Genomic DNA, 19,170 nt, shown 5'->3' on the forward strand with positions numbered 1-19,170 from the left:
CCTAAATGGACTGAACAATATTTGGAAGTGGGTGGCTGTCTCGTTGTGATAATGTTTTCATAGCATGGGCAAGAGAGACTCCTCTTCCTAAATGGACTGAACAAGGTTATTATGGAAGTAGTAAACAGACTGAACATCTCAAGGGTTGTCTTTTTACATTGTCAGTGGGAGAAGGGAGAAAGGTGGGGGGCAGGAGAAGTGTTCTGAAGGTGTGGTATGAATTTTTTTTTCTTCTTTTAGGTCTGTTAATAAACTTCTTTATATTCTTTCAAGTTTCGTGCCTGCTTTGCGTTTCTCCTAATTCTTATCTCACTGAAGGTAAACAGTAATGAGTATTTTGGACCAAACCACTACATGCAGTTTGTAAGAGTTTATTTCATCCAAAATCACCTTTATCTGTCTTATCCCAACATTAATCACTTAAGTCCCATTGTAAAGTGATTTTTGGTCACCTTCTTTCTCTGAGAAATTCAAACTAGAAGGAACGGGTTTTATTCTATCAGTCACAAAGGAAGCAAAACAAGCCAAAACAACCATTTTAGGGAATACAGCCATGAGTATTGGTGTCAGTGTGATAAACAGGAAAATTGATCACGTATGTCATATGTGTGATATGGAATTTTGCGAAGCTCTGCAAAGGAGATGCAGGCACACAGTCTGCCATTCTACTTACCACAAAGGAAGAGATTTCTGCAGTTTTGGCAGAAAAACTTGGGAGTAGGGTAGAGGGAGAAAAAAGGTCCCATACAAGAAATGCATCCACCTTCTTCTCTGAACTCAGGATTATCACTGTAATGGCACTTACTCAGTTAGCTGTATTTTACTGTCCGTGGATCCATACAAAAACTTACCAAAAATTCTTTGCTTGAAATTGATGGCTCTCTATGCATGCAATAATGGTTTGCTGTCCATCAATTGTTTTACCATACACCTTAATTAGGAAAAAAAAAAAAAGAAAGAAGCAAAAAAAAGAAGAGTCAAAGTTTCAGTAGATCTTGCTCAAACTGCTTAGATATCTGGTTCTACTGTTGTTATATAAACTGTAAAATTTCATTTTAGAACCATTATGGTTATACATAATATTCCTGTACATGAAACATTGAAGTATTTATTACAATGCAGAAAAATCTAAGACTAAAAAACTTGAAGGTCAATCATCTTAACTAAATTTTATATATTGTGAACTCATTTTTCTGCCACTACAGGAATTTTAAGCCTATAGCAGTGACTACTGAGACAATATATATATTACCAGCTGGGTTTCAAACACCAGTTATTCTACCAACTATATGACGATTTAAACCTGTACAGAATAGCAAAAAGGTGACTCAAAGGGTGGGTTTAGTCCTCTGTTCTGCTTTATGCCCCCAAATCAAATACTACTAAAAATTATCTCAGCAAACATCCAATCTGGTTTCCTTTACAGGAACTGGAACTCATCTGCCTGCCTGGGAATCCAATTCAACCTGTTAACTTGGCAACTGATTTACTTTTTTTCCCCTAGTTAATTTTTCTGTCACATCAACATAAAGCACAGAACAGCTATCAATAGATCAGTTTGCTGAGATTTAAATAGTCACAGGGCTCATAACAGCAAGCAAATGCTATTTTAGTCCAGACTAAGAGGTTTTATTTTAAGAAGCTATCAGAACCACCAATTCTGGTGGTAAGAATACGATACTTGGATATATAGGAGATATGATGGAGCAAAACCAGTTTGCTTTACTAAGACAGTTTTGTCAGTAAAACAAGCCAAGGCAGACATTTCTGTCTTACGGAATTTTTCTCCCCTTCTAAGCAACCAACCAGATAGCCAGGATCAGCAGGATCAACCTGCAGTAGTCCACAAAAGGTCTAAATGCTTTAAGAAATTTAAATAAAAATGTTTAAATACAGAAGTAAATCTTCACTATGACCTGCAGTAACCACCCACTAATAATCCAATAGCTGAAACATTAAATTTCTGAAGCTTTCCCTCATTTCTCATGAATACCTGACAGGAATAAATTCTTTACAGTCAAAACTGCTTATCTTTCTGGTTTACAAATAGCTCCCTTTTAAAATTTGTATCTATGTATAGTGGTACAGTGGTTATGTAATTTAGCACTTACTGTGCAGACACCATTTGGATAGTGTTCCTTCACATATGCTTTCATTGCTGTTTCAACTGAATTTCTCCAGGACTCTATGGCATTTTCAACTTCATGGGGTCTAGGATCAGTAGCCTCCTTTCTTAAGTGATCAAATTTAAAAGAAATCTTGTTCTTGGGATCCAGAAATTTCCCATTTCCCAAATCACCATGCTCTGTTATCAAAACCTGTATTGTAAAATTTAAGTTTAAAATTTATATTTCATTTTAATATATATTTATATTATATACAATTTATTTAATCATAAAATTAGTTAATAACATTTGCTATTCAATAAAAACAAAAAAAATGCCATGCCAAATCTAATTATATCCTGCATTTAATGGGAGCTTAATCACATACAAAGGCTTACATTTTAAACAAATATGCATATAGCAAGAGAGAAGAAGGTGAATATGACACACTGCCTCAGAAAAAAAAAAATCTTGAATCTTACCCTCTTACTGCAGCAAACAATGCAAGATAGAAATTCCTGTCTTCTACTACTGAAGATGGAGCAAATTGTTTTTACAGCTACAAAACACTGAATTCAGCCAACATCGCAGACTAAAATTTCAAGCTCTTTAGGTACCCCTAAGTGATTAACTTATGGGACTGGTACTGGTACTACTGAAGGGGCACAATCTCTGTGTTTTGGTAAGGAAGACGCATTTCTTTTAATTTTCTTGCCAACAACTATTCCAATACCAGAACATCTTTAACAGTTTAAGGAAGACTGCAAGTATTTAATTATATTCATACCTGTTCGTCGTAACCGTCAATTTTTACAGGAGTAAACTGGTCCAAGTTGTACTGTGCAAATGCACTACAAGAGAAAAAAACCAACAAAAGCCTGCATCAGGCACAATCTTTTTACTTAGTAGCAGTTAAGAAATTGAAATAATAGCTAATAATCTGGGCAATGATGCATTAAAAAATTTTATCCATGCTTTACCCTAGCATGCCAAAAAACTTGGAATCACTTTGGTTCACTCGGTGCTTGTATTACAGGTTCCAACCAATCCTATACAAAAATTTACATTCAGAAGTACCCTGATCTAGACAAACACATAAGCTTTACAGTAACCCATAGAAACTGGAAGAACAGATAAAGTTTAAATTCCACAGGGATCCAACCTACTAAGCCAGACATCTCCACTCTTACAGATGAAACTAATTTTGGCATGAAAGTACAGTAGGCATAATGTTCTGATATAGAAGTAGGGCCTAAGGAAGCAGTATCTTACAGATGTTCAAGTAACATCTACCGTGAAACAGAAAATGAAGTTGCTCTAATCATTAGACAATACAGATCTCTCCTCTGCCAAGAATTTAACCTTGATTAAAGATGCCCAACACACACAATAGGGTTTTACTTGCCAAGCACCCATCTTTTCAATGAACCGCTTACTGATTATGCAAGTCCTACTGAAAAAACATTTGTTTTTATGCAACTGAGTATGTGACATCTGGTACTTACTGGGCTGCTCCTTCCCTGAGAAGATTGTCATTATTAAGCAGCAACCGAACATCTGAAAGGAGGTATTTACAACATATAAGTACAGTTTGCCCAGAAACTTGTTTCAGTCACATAACAAATGTCAACAGACTGTACAAAACAAAAAACCCAAACCACTCCATACCCACAGAGATTACTAGGTAGGAAATTTATTGCTTCATATTTTATAATTTTGACTGAACAAAATGAAAATAATAGTATAGAAATGGATCTCTTCCAAGACAATCTGGCGAACAGATATAAGCTGTATTCTACAGGCTGTAGGAATCTGTCAATCTAGTTTTTAGAGAAGCTCTGAATGAGAACAGCACAGAATTCTACCAAGTTTCCTTTAAAATGTATATTACCAACTCCCTCACACTGTATTATTGTTATTGTATTCTGGTAACACTGATACTTACTATTTTTTAAGCCTTACCCTTTTTAGTCTCATTCCTTAATGACACTTACTAGGCAGAGGATTTTACATCACAACAGCATTTCTTCTACCATGATACAAGAAACATATGAATATAGAAAAAAGTCAATACTCTCCTCAGAATTACTTCATATTTACTGTGCAGCAAATGTCTTCTTTATGTATTGACTTTACTAGGCACTGTTTTAATAACAATTTAATTCACTGCTCATTAACTAACCAATCATTAGTCTCGCTATACCATATTAAACCTCTTCTAAATATTCCTAAGTTATCATTAAAGTGGAAAAAAAAAATCTGGAATATATTTAAGGTTATTTTTTTCTTTAAAAAACAAACAAGCAAACCTTCCTGGAATAAACCAAACTCCCCCACCCACACCAAAACACAATAGCCCAAAGGAAAAAACACCCCACATACTCAAAAAACCCCACACAAAACCAACCAAACAGACCCACAATTTACAGACTTGGAATCCAAAGCTTTCTCTCTCTTTTTAAGAAGGCAGCCTGAATCTCACTGAACACTGGTCAGGCGTTTGTGAGCAAATGTTCGTTACGTGATTTCAATCTATTACTGTACTCTGTTATTGAGCAGGTAGTTGCAACTATGAATTAGCATAACAATAATGTTTATAAGCAGTACTACTCTAAGAAATATTAATAATCTTCAGAAAGCTGAGTTAATAACCTGCTCACTTCAAAAATGAAGTACTAATTAATTTTAAATATTAATCAGCTGGCCACAGTTTAAGAACAAGGTACTCGTAAAAGCATTACATTCTTTAATAACCTTAAGCTCTCTCTAGTCTGACACTGACTACAGGTTTAGTATACTAAATTTACTTCTTTACTTAAATAGCTTCAGAACCATTTGTAAGCCACAACTATAAAGCATGCCTTTTTATATGATATGTATGCCCAAATATCTTGATGACAGATGAACAACAATTTTTTAAAAAAATTAACATCTTAGGTAAAGTTCAGACAACAGTAGTTGAAAGAAGCTTATTTTAAGTTTCCTTTCAGTTTACCAATGCACTCAGTAAAATGGAATGTGCCCAGAATTTAAAGGTTAGAAATGTTTGGAGAAGATTAATATTCTTTCCACAACTGGCACTAGGCAGTAGTCTTTTGTGTATTCAAGGTTAAGTATTTGTAATGATATTCCTTCTTAAAAAAAAAGGACCATTTTAATTTTAGCCAGCTTAATTTTTGTTGAAAAATGTAATTGTCTGTCAAAGATAAAAAACAAGAGTACGTGTCTTCTAAACAGAAACCCTTGTAACTGTTAATTCATGACTCATTGAAAACAGAGACAAAGCTCATTCTCACATCACAAAGAAAAGTAGTACTTTCCTTGCTTTGTATTTAAACTTCAAGCTGTCTTGTGACTGCAAAGCTTATCATGCCAAGATACAAAACCATCCCTTACGGCAAGGGAGCTGCTATAATATAAGCTACATGAAATTCAGGAGAATAATCAGCAATGCAATTTTGGATATAGATGCCTTAAATGAAAGGACAGAGCAGACAGATACTCACCATTGAACACCTCATTGAATTCCCCAGGAGGAGCATGAATTATGAATTTTGCTGCTATACGCACCTTAAATACAAAAACAATCGTGGTTGTATATACTTGCATTCATTCCTATTCAAAGCAGTCATGCATTATGTAGTTTTAATAGCCAGACATGAAATTGTACAACTCCCACTGTTTCACATATTTGTTCACATTATTTTAATTACTTGCTCTTTATTAAAAACACAGAATATAAAGTTCCACCTCTTCAAACAGAATAGAGTGTATATGTGATGGAAGCAGATGGAGAAATTGTGTCACTCATGTTTTCTATTACCGGCTAACACGAAAAGATGTATATAACAAGTAAGATCAATAATATGTTCACAATCTATTTCAACTTTCAGTCCATGGATGCCTGGGAATCAATACATAATCCAAGAGCCAAAATCCATGATGAAGATATATTTGATCTTCTAAGTTTCTCTTCTAATTTTACTACACATCATATGGTTCTGTACCTTCCAAAAGGTTCAGTTAGACATAATTGACAGATTAAAAACACCGCATAGACACTAAAGCATGTAATTTCACCACATCTACCTAAGATCTCTTAGTATCACAGTAGCAGCAGATAGAGCTTAAAAAGACCTTGAGATCTTAATTAGTAATTAATGGCCTTCAGCCACAACTTCTTGCAAAGAAAACACAGCATAAGCCAGTATTTCGCCCAGAAGTATGCAAACCTGCCCTGACTTCCTCTCTCTTTCTGCTTGCACGAGCCCTGGTACAACAGCACAGTGAGCAAAATCAGGAAAGTCATTGCTCTTTTTTTTTCAGACCAGGTCCCTGAGCCAGTTCACTGCACAGCTACAGACACACGTGCCTAACTAACTAAATATCGGTTCCCTAACTTAATCTTGCAGAAGTTCCTATCACCTATCCTATCCAAGTTCAGCAGACACTTACAGCTCTCTTGCATCCTCGATATGATGTTGCTATTCAAATACAGGATACTACCTGAACTGGAGTTCCCCTTTCCAACACCTTCCATCATGTTTCTACGGAATAAAGGGCTGGGAGATTCAGTGTCTGGAACCACTGTTTGAAATTAAGGTTTGTTTCAGAAGCACACATTCCATTAACAAATATCTAAAAATAACCAAAGAATGCTTTACATTTACACATTTCTTTGTATTGGACACTACAAAAGAACTGTCTGAGCATGCTACAGCTTTTGAACTGACAAGAAAACAGCTTTTACAACTGAGGGTAGCAATACAGCCAGTGTTTGGGCCCCTGGTTCTTGACAGGGCCCAAATTTCAGACCAGGGTCTCCAGGAGAGGTGGTTCAAGTTAAACGGTCCTGGGAGAGCTCTTAGCTGCCTCATTAACAGTGTTCAACCCTCATAACATCCCATGTGACCAGCCCAGGCAGCTTTCAGATCACTAACAGCACACAGCCATTCAGACCTGGATAACGGAAACGGAAAAGTTGTCAGTTTCCAACTTTCTAACCTAAATGTTGCATTCTGGATTGCAGACAGCCTTTGTCTGCTACCTCAAATACCTACCATCAGATCTCATCTTTCCATGTAAACATGAATTTGCATTATACTGACATAAATGCCACAGAGTTCACTCTTCTCAAAAGAGGCACAGAGAAGCAAGAGCACCTTCTTCTATGGCTACTTATTAAAGCAACCTGGATTGTCCCCTTTGAATTAAAAGAATGTAAACTCATCTGCATTATCAACATTATCCAAACCACCAACCTGCACACTCCTCTACCTCTCCTGCTGCAGACAAGGCACTGTACTCAGCTCAGTGCTCAAGCTAAAGTAATATAAACAATGTGAAATAAAGCTAACCTACGGTATTATTAATGTGCTCATGAAGAAAAGGGGCAAGACAGGCTCCAAGGTTCTATCACCAGCACATTTTATCAAATGACCAATTGTGCTGATTTTGGTTGGGGCAGAACTAATTTTCTTAACAGCGGCTGGTAGGAGACTATGTTTTGGATTTGTGCTGAACATAGTGTTGATAATAACTGTTTTTGTTGTTGCTGAGCAGGGCTTACACAGAGACAAGGCCTTTTCTACTTTTCATACTGACACACTGGCAAGGAAGTTGGGGGTGCATGGGAGGTTGGGAGGAGACACAGCTGGGACAGGTGATCCCAACTGACCAAGGGATATTCCAGACCATATCAAATCATGAGTGGGGGGAAGAAGGAGGAAGCAGGGCGGGGAGATTTTGGAGTGATGGCATTTGATCTCCCAAGTCACCACTACATGTGAAAGGGCTCTGCTCTCCTGGAGATGGCTGAACATGGGAAGCAGTAAATTAATTCTCTGTTCAGCTTTGCATGCATGCACACCTTTTACTTTCCCTATTAAACTGTCTTTATCTCAACCAATGAGTTTTCCCACTTTTACCCTTCTCCCCAACCCCACTAGTGGGGCAGTGACTGAGTGTCTGCATGGGGCTTGGTGGCTGCCTGGGGTTAAACCATGACACCAATTAATAGGGTCAGGGATCAGACCTGAAGAGCAAGTATTTAGTTGCGTGATTTCAGAATGACTATCACCAGGCTGACTCCAGCTCAAAATGAAGTAACACCTTTTCTTGGTTCCTTGACTTCAGGTGAACCGGCCTGCTTAACCCTGCCAAGGCCAGGATAGCTCTGGACAAGCAGAGAAACAAGACTTGGAGACATTTGGAGCTGTGATATAACAGGTCCATCTGTTTTGGGCTGGCAGCAGCTGTAAAAGCAAAATTAAGCAAAACATGGGTACCCAAACTGCACTCTGAATGACCACATGCTTTAAACTGGTACATCTGTAAGGTGAGGCAGTAGGTCTATACTAAAACTGAACTACCTCATTTTCAGCTGTTTTGGTAATGTAAATCTGGTTTTGCTTGTTTTTTTCCACTATCAGTAAAAGCTATTCTTATCAGTCAGATTAGCCACACTATAAGTAATATCCATTCAAAAGCATTCAGTAGTAATAGATGTCCTCAGGACAGACCAACCTCGACATTACTTTTTACAAACATTTTACTAGTAAATTCAATTTCTCACTGATAGTTTTTTAGTGTGAAAATTCATCATAGATGACACTTTCTATAGAACAGATAAACACAATCCTGCAAATTTGCAATGAATATCTCATCAAGTATAAAGTATATTCGTGCTTACAAAAGCAAAAAACCTAACATGTTTTCAGAAGATGAGAGCATGTCAGCTAAGACACTCTGTATTTTGCTAACCTGCCTTTGTGAAGCCAATTTAAAAGGAATCCACTTTCCTTCAGCAGTTAAACTGAATTAACTTCTCTGTGATGAGTATCTGATAAAGCCGTTATTTCCCCAATTCATACATACAGGAAGCCCATATAAAAGAATTAAATTCAGTAGTCTTAACACATTAGAACTGAAAAGCACTTACAGATTTATTGCCACAGAATTTTTCCAGAAATAAATGCTCTAAAGGAGGCTTCTGTTTTTCAAACCCAGACTGATACTGAAGGATAAATGAATGCACTTCCATGAGCCTCTATGAGATGAAGATCTCCCCCTTTTGGCAGCAGAAAGCCTCTGGCTCAGCTATCACTTGGGGAAGCACAATTAAAACAAAAGGATAGTCCATATAAAATATTATGTTTATGAGCAACTACAAAAAAATAAATTAAAAATGCACATAGCTTGTAATACAAAATGACAGGCAAAAAGCTAAACTGCACTTTAGTCAAACTGAGATAGAAAGTTATATCTGCTGAAAACAGTTTTAAGAAGACAAATCAAACATTGCATTACAGTTGCAACCAATGCTGATTATTCAATGCATTGAGACTTTAAAAAATTGATTTGAGCAAGCCAAAACAGAAACATCATAATATCTAAAGAATCTAGACAACAAAACCTTTTTCCATTCAAGAGAGCAGTACCTTTACACACAGTACAAGAAAATTATACATGTATCAGCAAGTAACAAAAAACTGTTACAGTTGTCTTCCTTTAGAAAACTCAAAGACCTAAAATACCTGAAGTTTCTCCACTTATTTCTGTAGTTACTCCCAAAACACTACCTAAAGTTTAAAACAGTGTTTTATTGATGTAGATTTGATTTACAGAGTTTTCAGCTTCAAGTCTTCAGAGTGGCAAGAAACTATAAACTTTAGACTTCACTAATCCAGAACATGTGATGACCAGTGGTTTACAAAAAACCAGCTTTTACCACAAGCCTATGTAAGTAACCATTCATTTACTATATTAAATTTCTTGACCCACAAAAAACCCCATTTAAATATGTTTTTATGAACCACGTCTTTGTGCAGGTTTGAGCATTAATTTGGACAAATCCTACAGAAGCTGAGAGCAAGTTAAAAAAAAAATAAAAAAAGAATTCTGAAACACTGAGAAGGGAAGCATTCCCCACTGTAGCCACTTTCTTTATCCAGTTTTCACTTTTACACCACTCTCAGTCTTGCTTAAATGGAAGTCTGGTCTCAGCAGGTAAGAGCTAGCAAGATTTACTTTCACACTTCAAGTGAAGTGAAATGCTACCCAACACATCAGTTAAAAGTTTAACAAACCTACAAGTTTTTTGATTTTATAAAGTAAAGGTAAAAAATCCAGTAAGTAAGGTAAAAATCCAGACAGAGAAGCCTAGCAAAAGAGAAAAGGACAGGTTTGTTGTATGTGATGAACAAGGTTATTAGGCATTATGCCCAATTCTTCATTCTGCTAGAGATTAAAACAATTGGTCTATCAACAAATGCCTACACTCAGTCACAACAATATTTGCAGTTTTCAGAATACAAGCAAAGAGCAATGTAGTAACGTACAGAATGGTGACAGTTATGCTAAATCTATCTTTTTTCCATACTTCTGCCTTTATTTCACAATTTAATTTTTCTCAATGCATGATACCCATCAGGTACATAGAGAAATCCTACTTCTCTATCTTTTCCAGCCTAAGACATTCTGAAGTTTATTTTATTTTTAAGAAGTTATACATAGCGACTTCAAATACCCCCAGATCACTCTTCCTGTTCCTGGCACATGAGAAGTGACACTGGTTGGAGAAGCCTGACCTTGTGCGCTGTATGTGCCTATATATGGTCAGGAATACGTGCTCCCACTGCAGAGCTCCGCAGTGCCACTGTCAGCTCTGCAAAGGCAGCTCGCTCCTCCTCCTCTGCTAAGGTGCACCTAACAATTAACAGAGCCACTACTACTCTCCCTCTTTAATTTTTCTTTTCCCCCTTTTAACTGAACTGAAACACAGTAGCTAGGCACCCTGACAGCTCACTCCTTCAATCAACGTCCATGCTGCACAGAAAACCATGCTGATAAGCAAGATGCTGTGAAGCCACATACTCACCCTTACTCTTTTCTACACATCACTTATTTCAAATTCAGCTGTGAACTCTTTGCAGCAAGGAGACCCAGCCTTCCTCTACACTCATAACAGGTTAAAGTTCACTGCTTCACAGCAATAAAAATGAAATAGTGAAATAGATACTAAAAGCCCTTTTAACCTAACAAATTGCGTTAAAACTGGGGGGCTGGGGGGACGGGGAAGAGGGAGTGCATTCAAAAGATTCCCACAATAATTTCCACTGAAAGACAACTTTGTTGCTAATCACAGGGGAATAAAAAGAGCTTCCCGAAGTCACTTTTATCAGTGTTACAGCAGGCTCAAAGCATTGTATATCATGCATTTACATTCTGGATTCCTGAGGGTACCCTTGCAATCTTATAACACACAATAAATCTCCTACTCACAGAAACCTGTGCTTGGCAAACAAAGATGATGAGATATCACATCCAGAAGAGAGCTCCAGGAAAAGTAGAGTCTAGAGAGCTCTGTTCTCAGAGTCATGCCCTCTGATGTAGCTCTTTGCTACCTGTCTGCAGGCAACTAAACAAATGGCTTTGTCTTGACCCCCTTAACTCTGTTTACAGGTAGCTACAGGGTTTTCTCACAATAAGTTAATAGTTACATAAATATTATCACAGACTGATTTAAATGAGGGAAGTTTCAATTCTTTCAAGATCTGTAATTCACACTTAAAAGGGATACTGCTTGTACTCACTGGAGTGACATTGGACATAAGACTTACCTAGTTTTGTTTAGTTCTGAGTTTGATTAAAACTTGTGGCCTGAGTTCACCTTGAGCTGTGCTATTATTTTTCAATATGCAGCTTTATTGCTCCTTACAAAGCAAAACTGCTCCAACATCCACTACTCAAATTTTGCATTGACATGCATAACATATCAAGGAGCACAGTCTAAGGTTCAAATATTTGCAAGATACAATGCCTGATGCTCTGTCCAAACATCAACATAGTTTTTGAGTTTTTAAACCCTTCAGTGTTTAAAGGAAATGTAACTGGCTTCTCCTTTGGATAGCTAGACATTTGGTAGGACTGGCTCCAATTGCTCATTAAATCTTTAGGTTAGATACTTCCCAGGATGTTACACCAGTGTTTTTACAAACTCATTTGAATCATCAGGGCTAATCTATTTCTGTGAGTATTCAAACAAGCAAATTGATCTAGCTAAAGAATAGCTTTAGAAGGTGGCAAGAAGATAGCAATCAATTTACCTTAAAAAGAGCTTTAAATAATTATATTGCTTCTTGCTGCTGACAGTTTAGTGAGGCAAAAAAGCCTTCAAACAGCTGGACAAGCATGGAGAACAAACATGTGAGAAAGGGATTACCCCATGTCAGCAGCAAACTGCCTTCACAGCATCTCATGAAACCTCACTATACCCACAGGTATAACTTCTAACAGTGAAGCAGCATCCCCAAACATGCGTCATCTCACACGAACATGGAACAGAGGCAGTGACTCTAGCAGAGAGGGAATGAATATAAAAGTAGTGTTGCAGCTGCTTTCCTACTAAGCTCAACTGAAAATGCACTGTAGTATCCAATCCACTTCTGCTTCTAGAAGAGCTAAGGAAGAAAACCCTGTAAAAATGTGGTTCTGTGGCACAGGAAAGGAGGGGCACATTCCATACCTATGGCTCTGACTGAACAGACATTTCCTTAATAGTAATGCCTAAAGCTGCATTACATCTGGAGAACATGTGTTTTCCTCAATTATTTTTAATACACAAATATTTAAGAGTATGTAACAGTACCAGCACTTAATAGTGGTGCAAAATCTTCCACGTGTGGTAATTTAGCTGCATTCTTTCTACCTGACAACCTGACTTGAATAACGAGATTTATTTTCACAAAAATAACTACTTTGAAAGGTGGTGGATGCTTCACTGTAGGGCCTTTCAGCAGAGTATCTAAATATCATAAAAGTCTCCATCTTAAAGTCATTTTACACACCACATCATATTAAGAAGGATTAAAGAAACCCAAACTCAAAACAGGACTCCTGAAAGTCATTGTATCAGGCACAGATAGCAAAAAGGAATATGAAAGCAATGGATGCTACCTGGGTAATACACAAGACTAACCTTAAAAAAAATTAGGGAAGATAAATCTCCCCCATGTAATTTTGCAGTTACTTTCATTACTCCTGACTATACACAACTGGATACCTTTTATTATAGATATTTATATACAGCTATTTATGTATATACTGTATAAAGAATATATTTATATACAACTATTTATAGTTACATATAAAATATATACAATAGCAGCCAAGCAACTGCATACTTAGCTTATGGATCAGATAGACAACAGATAAGCAGCATAAAAAATTTATTTCCTTGCAAAAGTCATTCACCAAAACCTGAAAAAGTAGTAAAAGTTTACATTTAATGAAAAAAAAACCCCATTAACTTTTATTTGGTAAGTAAATGGTATAAGAAACAGCTAACTAAGACTTCACAAAGAAAGAAACCAACAGTGTCATCTCCCACATAAAAGCCCATGACATCCTGTTACAGGGACATCAACACACATGATGCTCAGTTGCAGCAATGAGGCCTCCATTTCTCAGCAGTCTTTACACAGTGGTATCCACCATAAGCTAAAAAGCACTTGGTTCACATTTGCAAAGTATTCTTCTACTACAAAGCCCAAGTTTTTAAAGTGATTCTTCCTCCTACCCCAAGATCGTTTGTTATAATGAGATACTTCAAGGACATCAAGTCCCCATTCAATAGCAGTGGGGAGAGAAAAGGAACATACCAGAGCTTGCTCCATGAAAAATGATGGAATAAGGTACCACCTTAACTGTTACGTCTCCCCCTCCCAATTCCAGTGTCTTACAATTCTCTCTCAAAGTTACCAATTCAAAGTTTTAATGCCTTCTGCCAAGTTAAGAAAGCATTTGAAGTATTTTACATTTCAGAAGCTTTTTTACTCATGGATTAAAAATGTAATTGCCATATGCTCAAAAACCTGCTTTCATTTCTCAAAGAGCACTTCAAACTCCTTTACATCCCACTTTCAGAACCTGCAAGTGAATAGTATACAGGGTTGCCTGTCAAAAATACAAGGGTTTGCTAAATAATGCAGCTAAAACCCTCTTCCTATTCTTTTTTTTTACTGCCAAAATTGAAACCAACCAAAAATAGAATTTCACAGCAGAAGTGTAGGTTGAAGACTGTATTGGTAGGCAATAGAACCATATCTATTATATCATAAATTAATGTCTCCAGTTTCATCACTGTATTTGCCAATAACTTGTTCTATTACTCTATTTTTGCTTCAATTTGTTTCCCATATCTACTTAAACTATGAGGTTTCCTAGGTAGCAAGCTTCTGCAAGAAGTTTTGACAGTACAAAGGCAGCAAGAAGGGGGCTTTTGATGGTCCTGAGGTGCCTGCATTATAAATAGTCCCTAACACGGCAGAAGTCATAATCCCCAAAGGGTACCTGATTTCTTCAAACTAGTACTAAGGAAATAATAAATCACTGATCTTTTATTTATAATAACCGCTTTCATTTGTATTCACCTTCAAGCATCAAGTTAATTACTTTTAACTTGTCAGAAAGGCAAACAATTTGCTTTGCACAGTAACTTACTATGGAGGTACACAGTGAAAGACAAGCAGCATTGAACACAAGTTGCGACAATTATGTATTAGGAGAAGTTTCTGACTATGGGCTTAGACAAACATTGCAACACCTCACCCAGAGAGCCAGTACAGTCTCTGTCCTTGGAGATTCCCAAAACTCAAAGTGCAAGTCCCTAAGCAACCTTATCTAAGCTGGCCCATTTTGACTAAGCAGCATAGGTTACCTTCAGAAATTTCTTCCAGCCAGTATGACAGCAGAAATAAAGCAAGTTATTATTTGCAGTTACACATACAGTATATGATCGCTTCTTCAGACAGTGTTTAACACTTTCCCAAAAAAGTGATTCAAGTATCTATTCTGTCCTTCAATCTCAGTGGTATTTATGCATTTTTAATACTAATAATTAAAAAAAATACCTAACTCAAGACAACACACTATCTTCACAGACATTTTCATGTATATCCTGAGATGGACATGAAAATCTTAAATCTTGGAAGGCCTCCAATATTCAGAATTACATGCCAGTCTGAAAAGCACTCCTAACTTCCTCATTCTTATTAAAGAATTTCATCAAAATGTTGTCAAAGGACACTTACAAGACTTTAAGTTTACTTTATGGATTACAGTGCAATTATACCCAGAAAAGGTCATTCAAATGCAGCTCCTACTCATCCACAGTCTCCAAGTCTCACTTGACACAATTCTGAAAGTCAGAATTCTAAATCCTTTCAAAATGAACAATGTAGAGCGCAGGAATTATTTAACACATGTAAATTAGAAAAGTAACATTTTTTCTGTCAAAAATTCTGCTAATGCTTCCAAAGCAGTTTCAAGAAAAAGGTTTATATTTGCACTGATAAAAGTACCTGAGCCTCCCACATTGGTGGGCTTGTACATGCAAGTGCAATCTGCTGTCAACATATTATGTTTTAAAGACAATGTTACAGGTGAGAGATGCATTTTATTGGCATAGACTTTTCATTCCAAAGCACTGACTTAAGAAATGGCTTTTCCTTAACCTGACAAAACTATACTGCAGAGTTTAGTTCAACTTTATTAGGTAAATTAGGTGTCAACATCTACAAATCTAAGAAGTTACAAAGTTACCCAGTGTAGCAGGAAATACCTGGAAGCTATCCAGGCTCACTTTCACAAATGGGACTACTTCCTCATCATAAGAGAGGTTTCGTTCTAATCACACTTAAACCCCATCTTCCTGAAAAAGTGAAACTACTGAGACATAAGCTTACTGAAAGAGGTGTAGTTCCTTTTTTTAAAAAATATGTTTGACAATTACCACATTTATTTTGTTCAGTATTTTAAGGAATGCAAGAGATAACTTAGTATTTAAAAATTTCATGCGTTACCCTTTCCTTCCTGAAGGCATCCTGATTTTCTTAGGCTTTTTCTCAAGTCACACACAGCTATTTAACTCCTGTGCTTTGTAGATTCACATTAAAAACAAAGGAAAAAACCCCAACCAAACCTACAATAAACACATCCCTTCAAGTCACCAAAAATGGACTGGAGAACACTAGTCTTAAGATTTAAATAGTTTTAGTGCTGTTTTTCATTTGTGCCATTGTTTGTAAATGAGTATTTACATTAGCAAATGCCACTTTTATAGTAAAATCAGTACCTTTCATCAATCATGGCCCATATTCACATAGATAAATTGAACCTTTAATATTCCCACTAACACTCTTATTAAAATATTTTTATATATGTTTATGAGTTTGTTGCAGCTACAGGTAAGAAAACAATTTCTAGATAAACTGGAATAAAATTGAACCAGAAAAAATGGTTACTAGAGTTTAACAAAACTGCTTCAAATATCCTGGATACATAACAGGTTTTGCATTGAAAACTTGCTAAGTGATGATGTATTATCTGTAGGAAGGGTGCAGAAGTGATGACATTGTTGCTTGAGAGTTCAAGACTTCCACCTCTCACACCCCATTTTTGAATAAACAAACTGAATAAACAAACAAACAAACTTACGTTATTCGACATTCGTAAAAGCTCCTGGATTTTCAGTGACCTATGTGAATAACGCAACTACAAAACACTGTGGATCATAAAAGCAGTCTTTAGCACTGAAAAATCACTGTTCCTGGATGCTAAGACCAGTAACTTCCACTGGCAATGGTTCAACTTCAGATCTTTGGATCTACACAAATCTTACACACCTTATTCGCTACAAATAGTCCTCAGATTTTTTTTTAAAAGCTTGTTCAAATTTATTGTCACACTATCATCATTGAAAGAAAAACATGGCTTCAAGAATCTCTGCAAAAATGTGAATCTACAGAACAAGATTGAGTTCAAAACCATTTATGCAATCTTGAATATTGAAATAATGCTCTCTCTGGCTCTTCTCCTTCCTGGGTTTTAAAGATTCTTTACCTGAACTGTAGCAATTTGGTTTGCCATTATTCCAATTATACCCCTTTCTATATTCTCAATTATGCTAAATACTGCAAGTATTAAACTTGAATTATGCCACAGCTAAACACAGTCATCTTAAATCTAGTAATAGTAAGGTATATGAAACTGCTTACTGCTGTTGCAACACTTAAATCTTTTGATGAAACATGAAGTAAGATATGAATCAAAGACCTTTCTGAACTTGTCCTATCATTATATCACTCAATCTCCTACTTATTTGTGCTCATACATCGTTATTAGAAGTCTGAGACAAACAAGTTCTGTTATTTAGTTCACCTTCTTTCCTCCTTGAATTTTAGGAGTTTCAGGGTTCTAGTTATGTCTCTGCTGAAATGATCTACAAAACTACATCACCATCATCTGCATCAGCCTTCAATACTATCAGTTCTGTATGATGGGAGGAAAGTACATAAAGGAGCAATGTGATTTGTTTCTCATGAAAATCAATGTTTGCCTCTTTGCATCTACTCCTGCATTTATTTATAGCCCCAACTGGATGAGTGAGAAGGGTGTGTTTGACAAATGCTGTCCAGCTGATTTTTTTTTAAGCTCAGTAAAACTGAATACTCGAAATAACATTTTTATTGTACGACAGCACAACTTAATGCATCAGAAATAAAATCTTCAGGTATCACAAAATCTACATGCACATTGCCTGCTTTTCCATGAGTTTGCAGTGTTCCTCATCTTTGCTTTCTTAGCCAATAAAATATACTCTGAGGCTTGGAAAATTCTACTCATACAGGACAATCAATTTTATATGGGACTAATAGAGAAATCAATTTAAATTTAAAATGGATGAGTGCTCATTCTATTCACTTATACCAAGGCAGGAAGAGTCTCTATGAGTCTCTGCACTCCTTTTTGGAGAAAAAAACCCTGAAATTAGTGGGTGGAAGAAAATTCAGAACTTAACTCCATCAGCCACAAAAGCACAGGCAGCGCTTCCAAGCTCATACAGAGACAAGATAAAATTGTCATTTTGTCTTTTATTATTTGACAGGACAAGAAGCAATGGGCATAAAATGAAACACAGGAGGTGTCATCTGGGCACAAGGAAACACTTTTTTACTGCAAGGGTGACCAAGCACTGCCACAGGTTGACCAGGAAGTTGTGGAGTCTGCATTCCTAGAGATTTCCAAAAGCCATCTGCACATAGTCCTGGGCAGCCTGCTCTAGATGACTCTACAAAATGATGCCCAAGGATCCCTTCCAATCTTAACCACGCAGTTAAGTATTTTCAGCATATGCTCCGGAACAACGTACTTGATTAGCGTTACTTGTATTTTCTATACGGGGCTAGAAAAAACACAATTACCACTTGCACTTCTGAATCACATTACTACTTGTACCAACAGAGAGGTGGCATTGAAATGTGAATTAAGTAGAGGAGGGCACAGTCTTCAAACCTCTTGGGAAGAAGATAGCAAGATCCTGGTGCTATGCACCCCTAGACATATCAGTGCATCTCTAGTTATAAAACATGGTCAAACAGAAAATCTGCCTTTCTGTAACTACTTAGATATTTTAGACATCCTTTTAACTTCAAATAAGTTTGAAACATCATGTATTGATGCCTTCCACATTTGAGTCATCTCACAACTTCCACAGACATGAAAATTAAAATTTTTAAATTGTAAAGTGAACAAGAGCATGCATTACATAAAGGCATGAGCAGTGCACCAGCACCATGTACACGGAACACCACACCCTAGCTTGGAAACAGGCAGCTGCCGTGAAGCTGGATCCCACAGAGGATGACAAGGAGCAGGGATAACTGAGTCTCAGAAAACATGCTGCTCCTTTTGAGACTTTTCTGGAAAAATCTGCCCTAAAATTGAGTTTCACACTGCCACAAAAAGAGTACATCTACATCTCGCTAACACAGTCCCTCTGCTCCTTGACCTCACACTTCCCCAATTACTGTCTCTTAGCAGGAAGCAAAACAGCCTTCCTCATCCCCACAGCTCCTTCCTCTCGTAAATCACATGTATCCCATCTCCTCCCGGAGCCTGCCGGGGTGCCTGGGGACGGCAGGCCTGGTGCTACGGAGCAGCCGGCTGGCACGGGCACGGCGCTTCGGGAACGGGAAGCGGAGGTGGGGGAAGGGAAAGCCCTTCA

The 19,170-nt window shown here is 37.0% G+C and overlaps 1 protein-coding gene across 2 annotated transcripts in view; it reads right to left on the reverse strand.

The window, feature by feature from the left end:
- Positions 1-9,179, reverse strand: part of CAPZA2 (capping actin protein of muscle Z-line alpha subunit 2) — a 23,111-nt gene extending 13,932 nt beyond the window's left edge. The window contains exons 1-6 of one of the 2 annotated variants that reach the window (XM_017733080.1): positions 9,046-9,179; positions 5,612-5,675; positions 3,611-3,662; positions 2,893-2,956; positions 2,112-2,318; positions 852-931 (exon numbers count right to left, since the gene is read on the reverse strand). In XM_017733080.1, the coding sequence (XP_017588569.1) occupies positions 852-931; positions 2,112-2,318; positions 2,893-2,956; positions 3,611-3,662; positions 5,612-5,675; positions 9,046-9,147 (569 nt within the window). In that variant the 5' untranslated portion in view covers positions 9,148-9,179. Of the gene's footprint in view, positions 1-851; positions 932-2,111; positions 2,319-2,892; positions 2,957-3,610; positions 3,663-5,611; positions 5,676-8,216; positions 8,355-9,045 lie in introns of those variants that run through there. The other variant, XM_008632735.2, reaches the window with a different exon arrangement.
- Between the last annotated feature and the right edge of the window lie 9,991 nt (positions 9,180-19,170).

This window comes from Corvus brachyrhynchos, unplaced genomic scaffold, assembly GCF_000691975.1.
Source record: "Corvus brachyrhynchos isolate BGI_N302 unplaced genomic scaffold, ASM69197v1 scaffold32, whole genome shotgun sequence".
Classification (NCBI taxonomy): Eukaryota; Metazoa; Chordata; class Aves; order Passeriformes; family Corvidae; genus Corvus; species Corvus brachyrhynchos.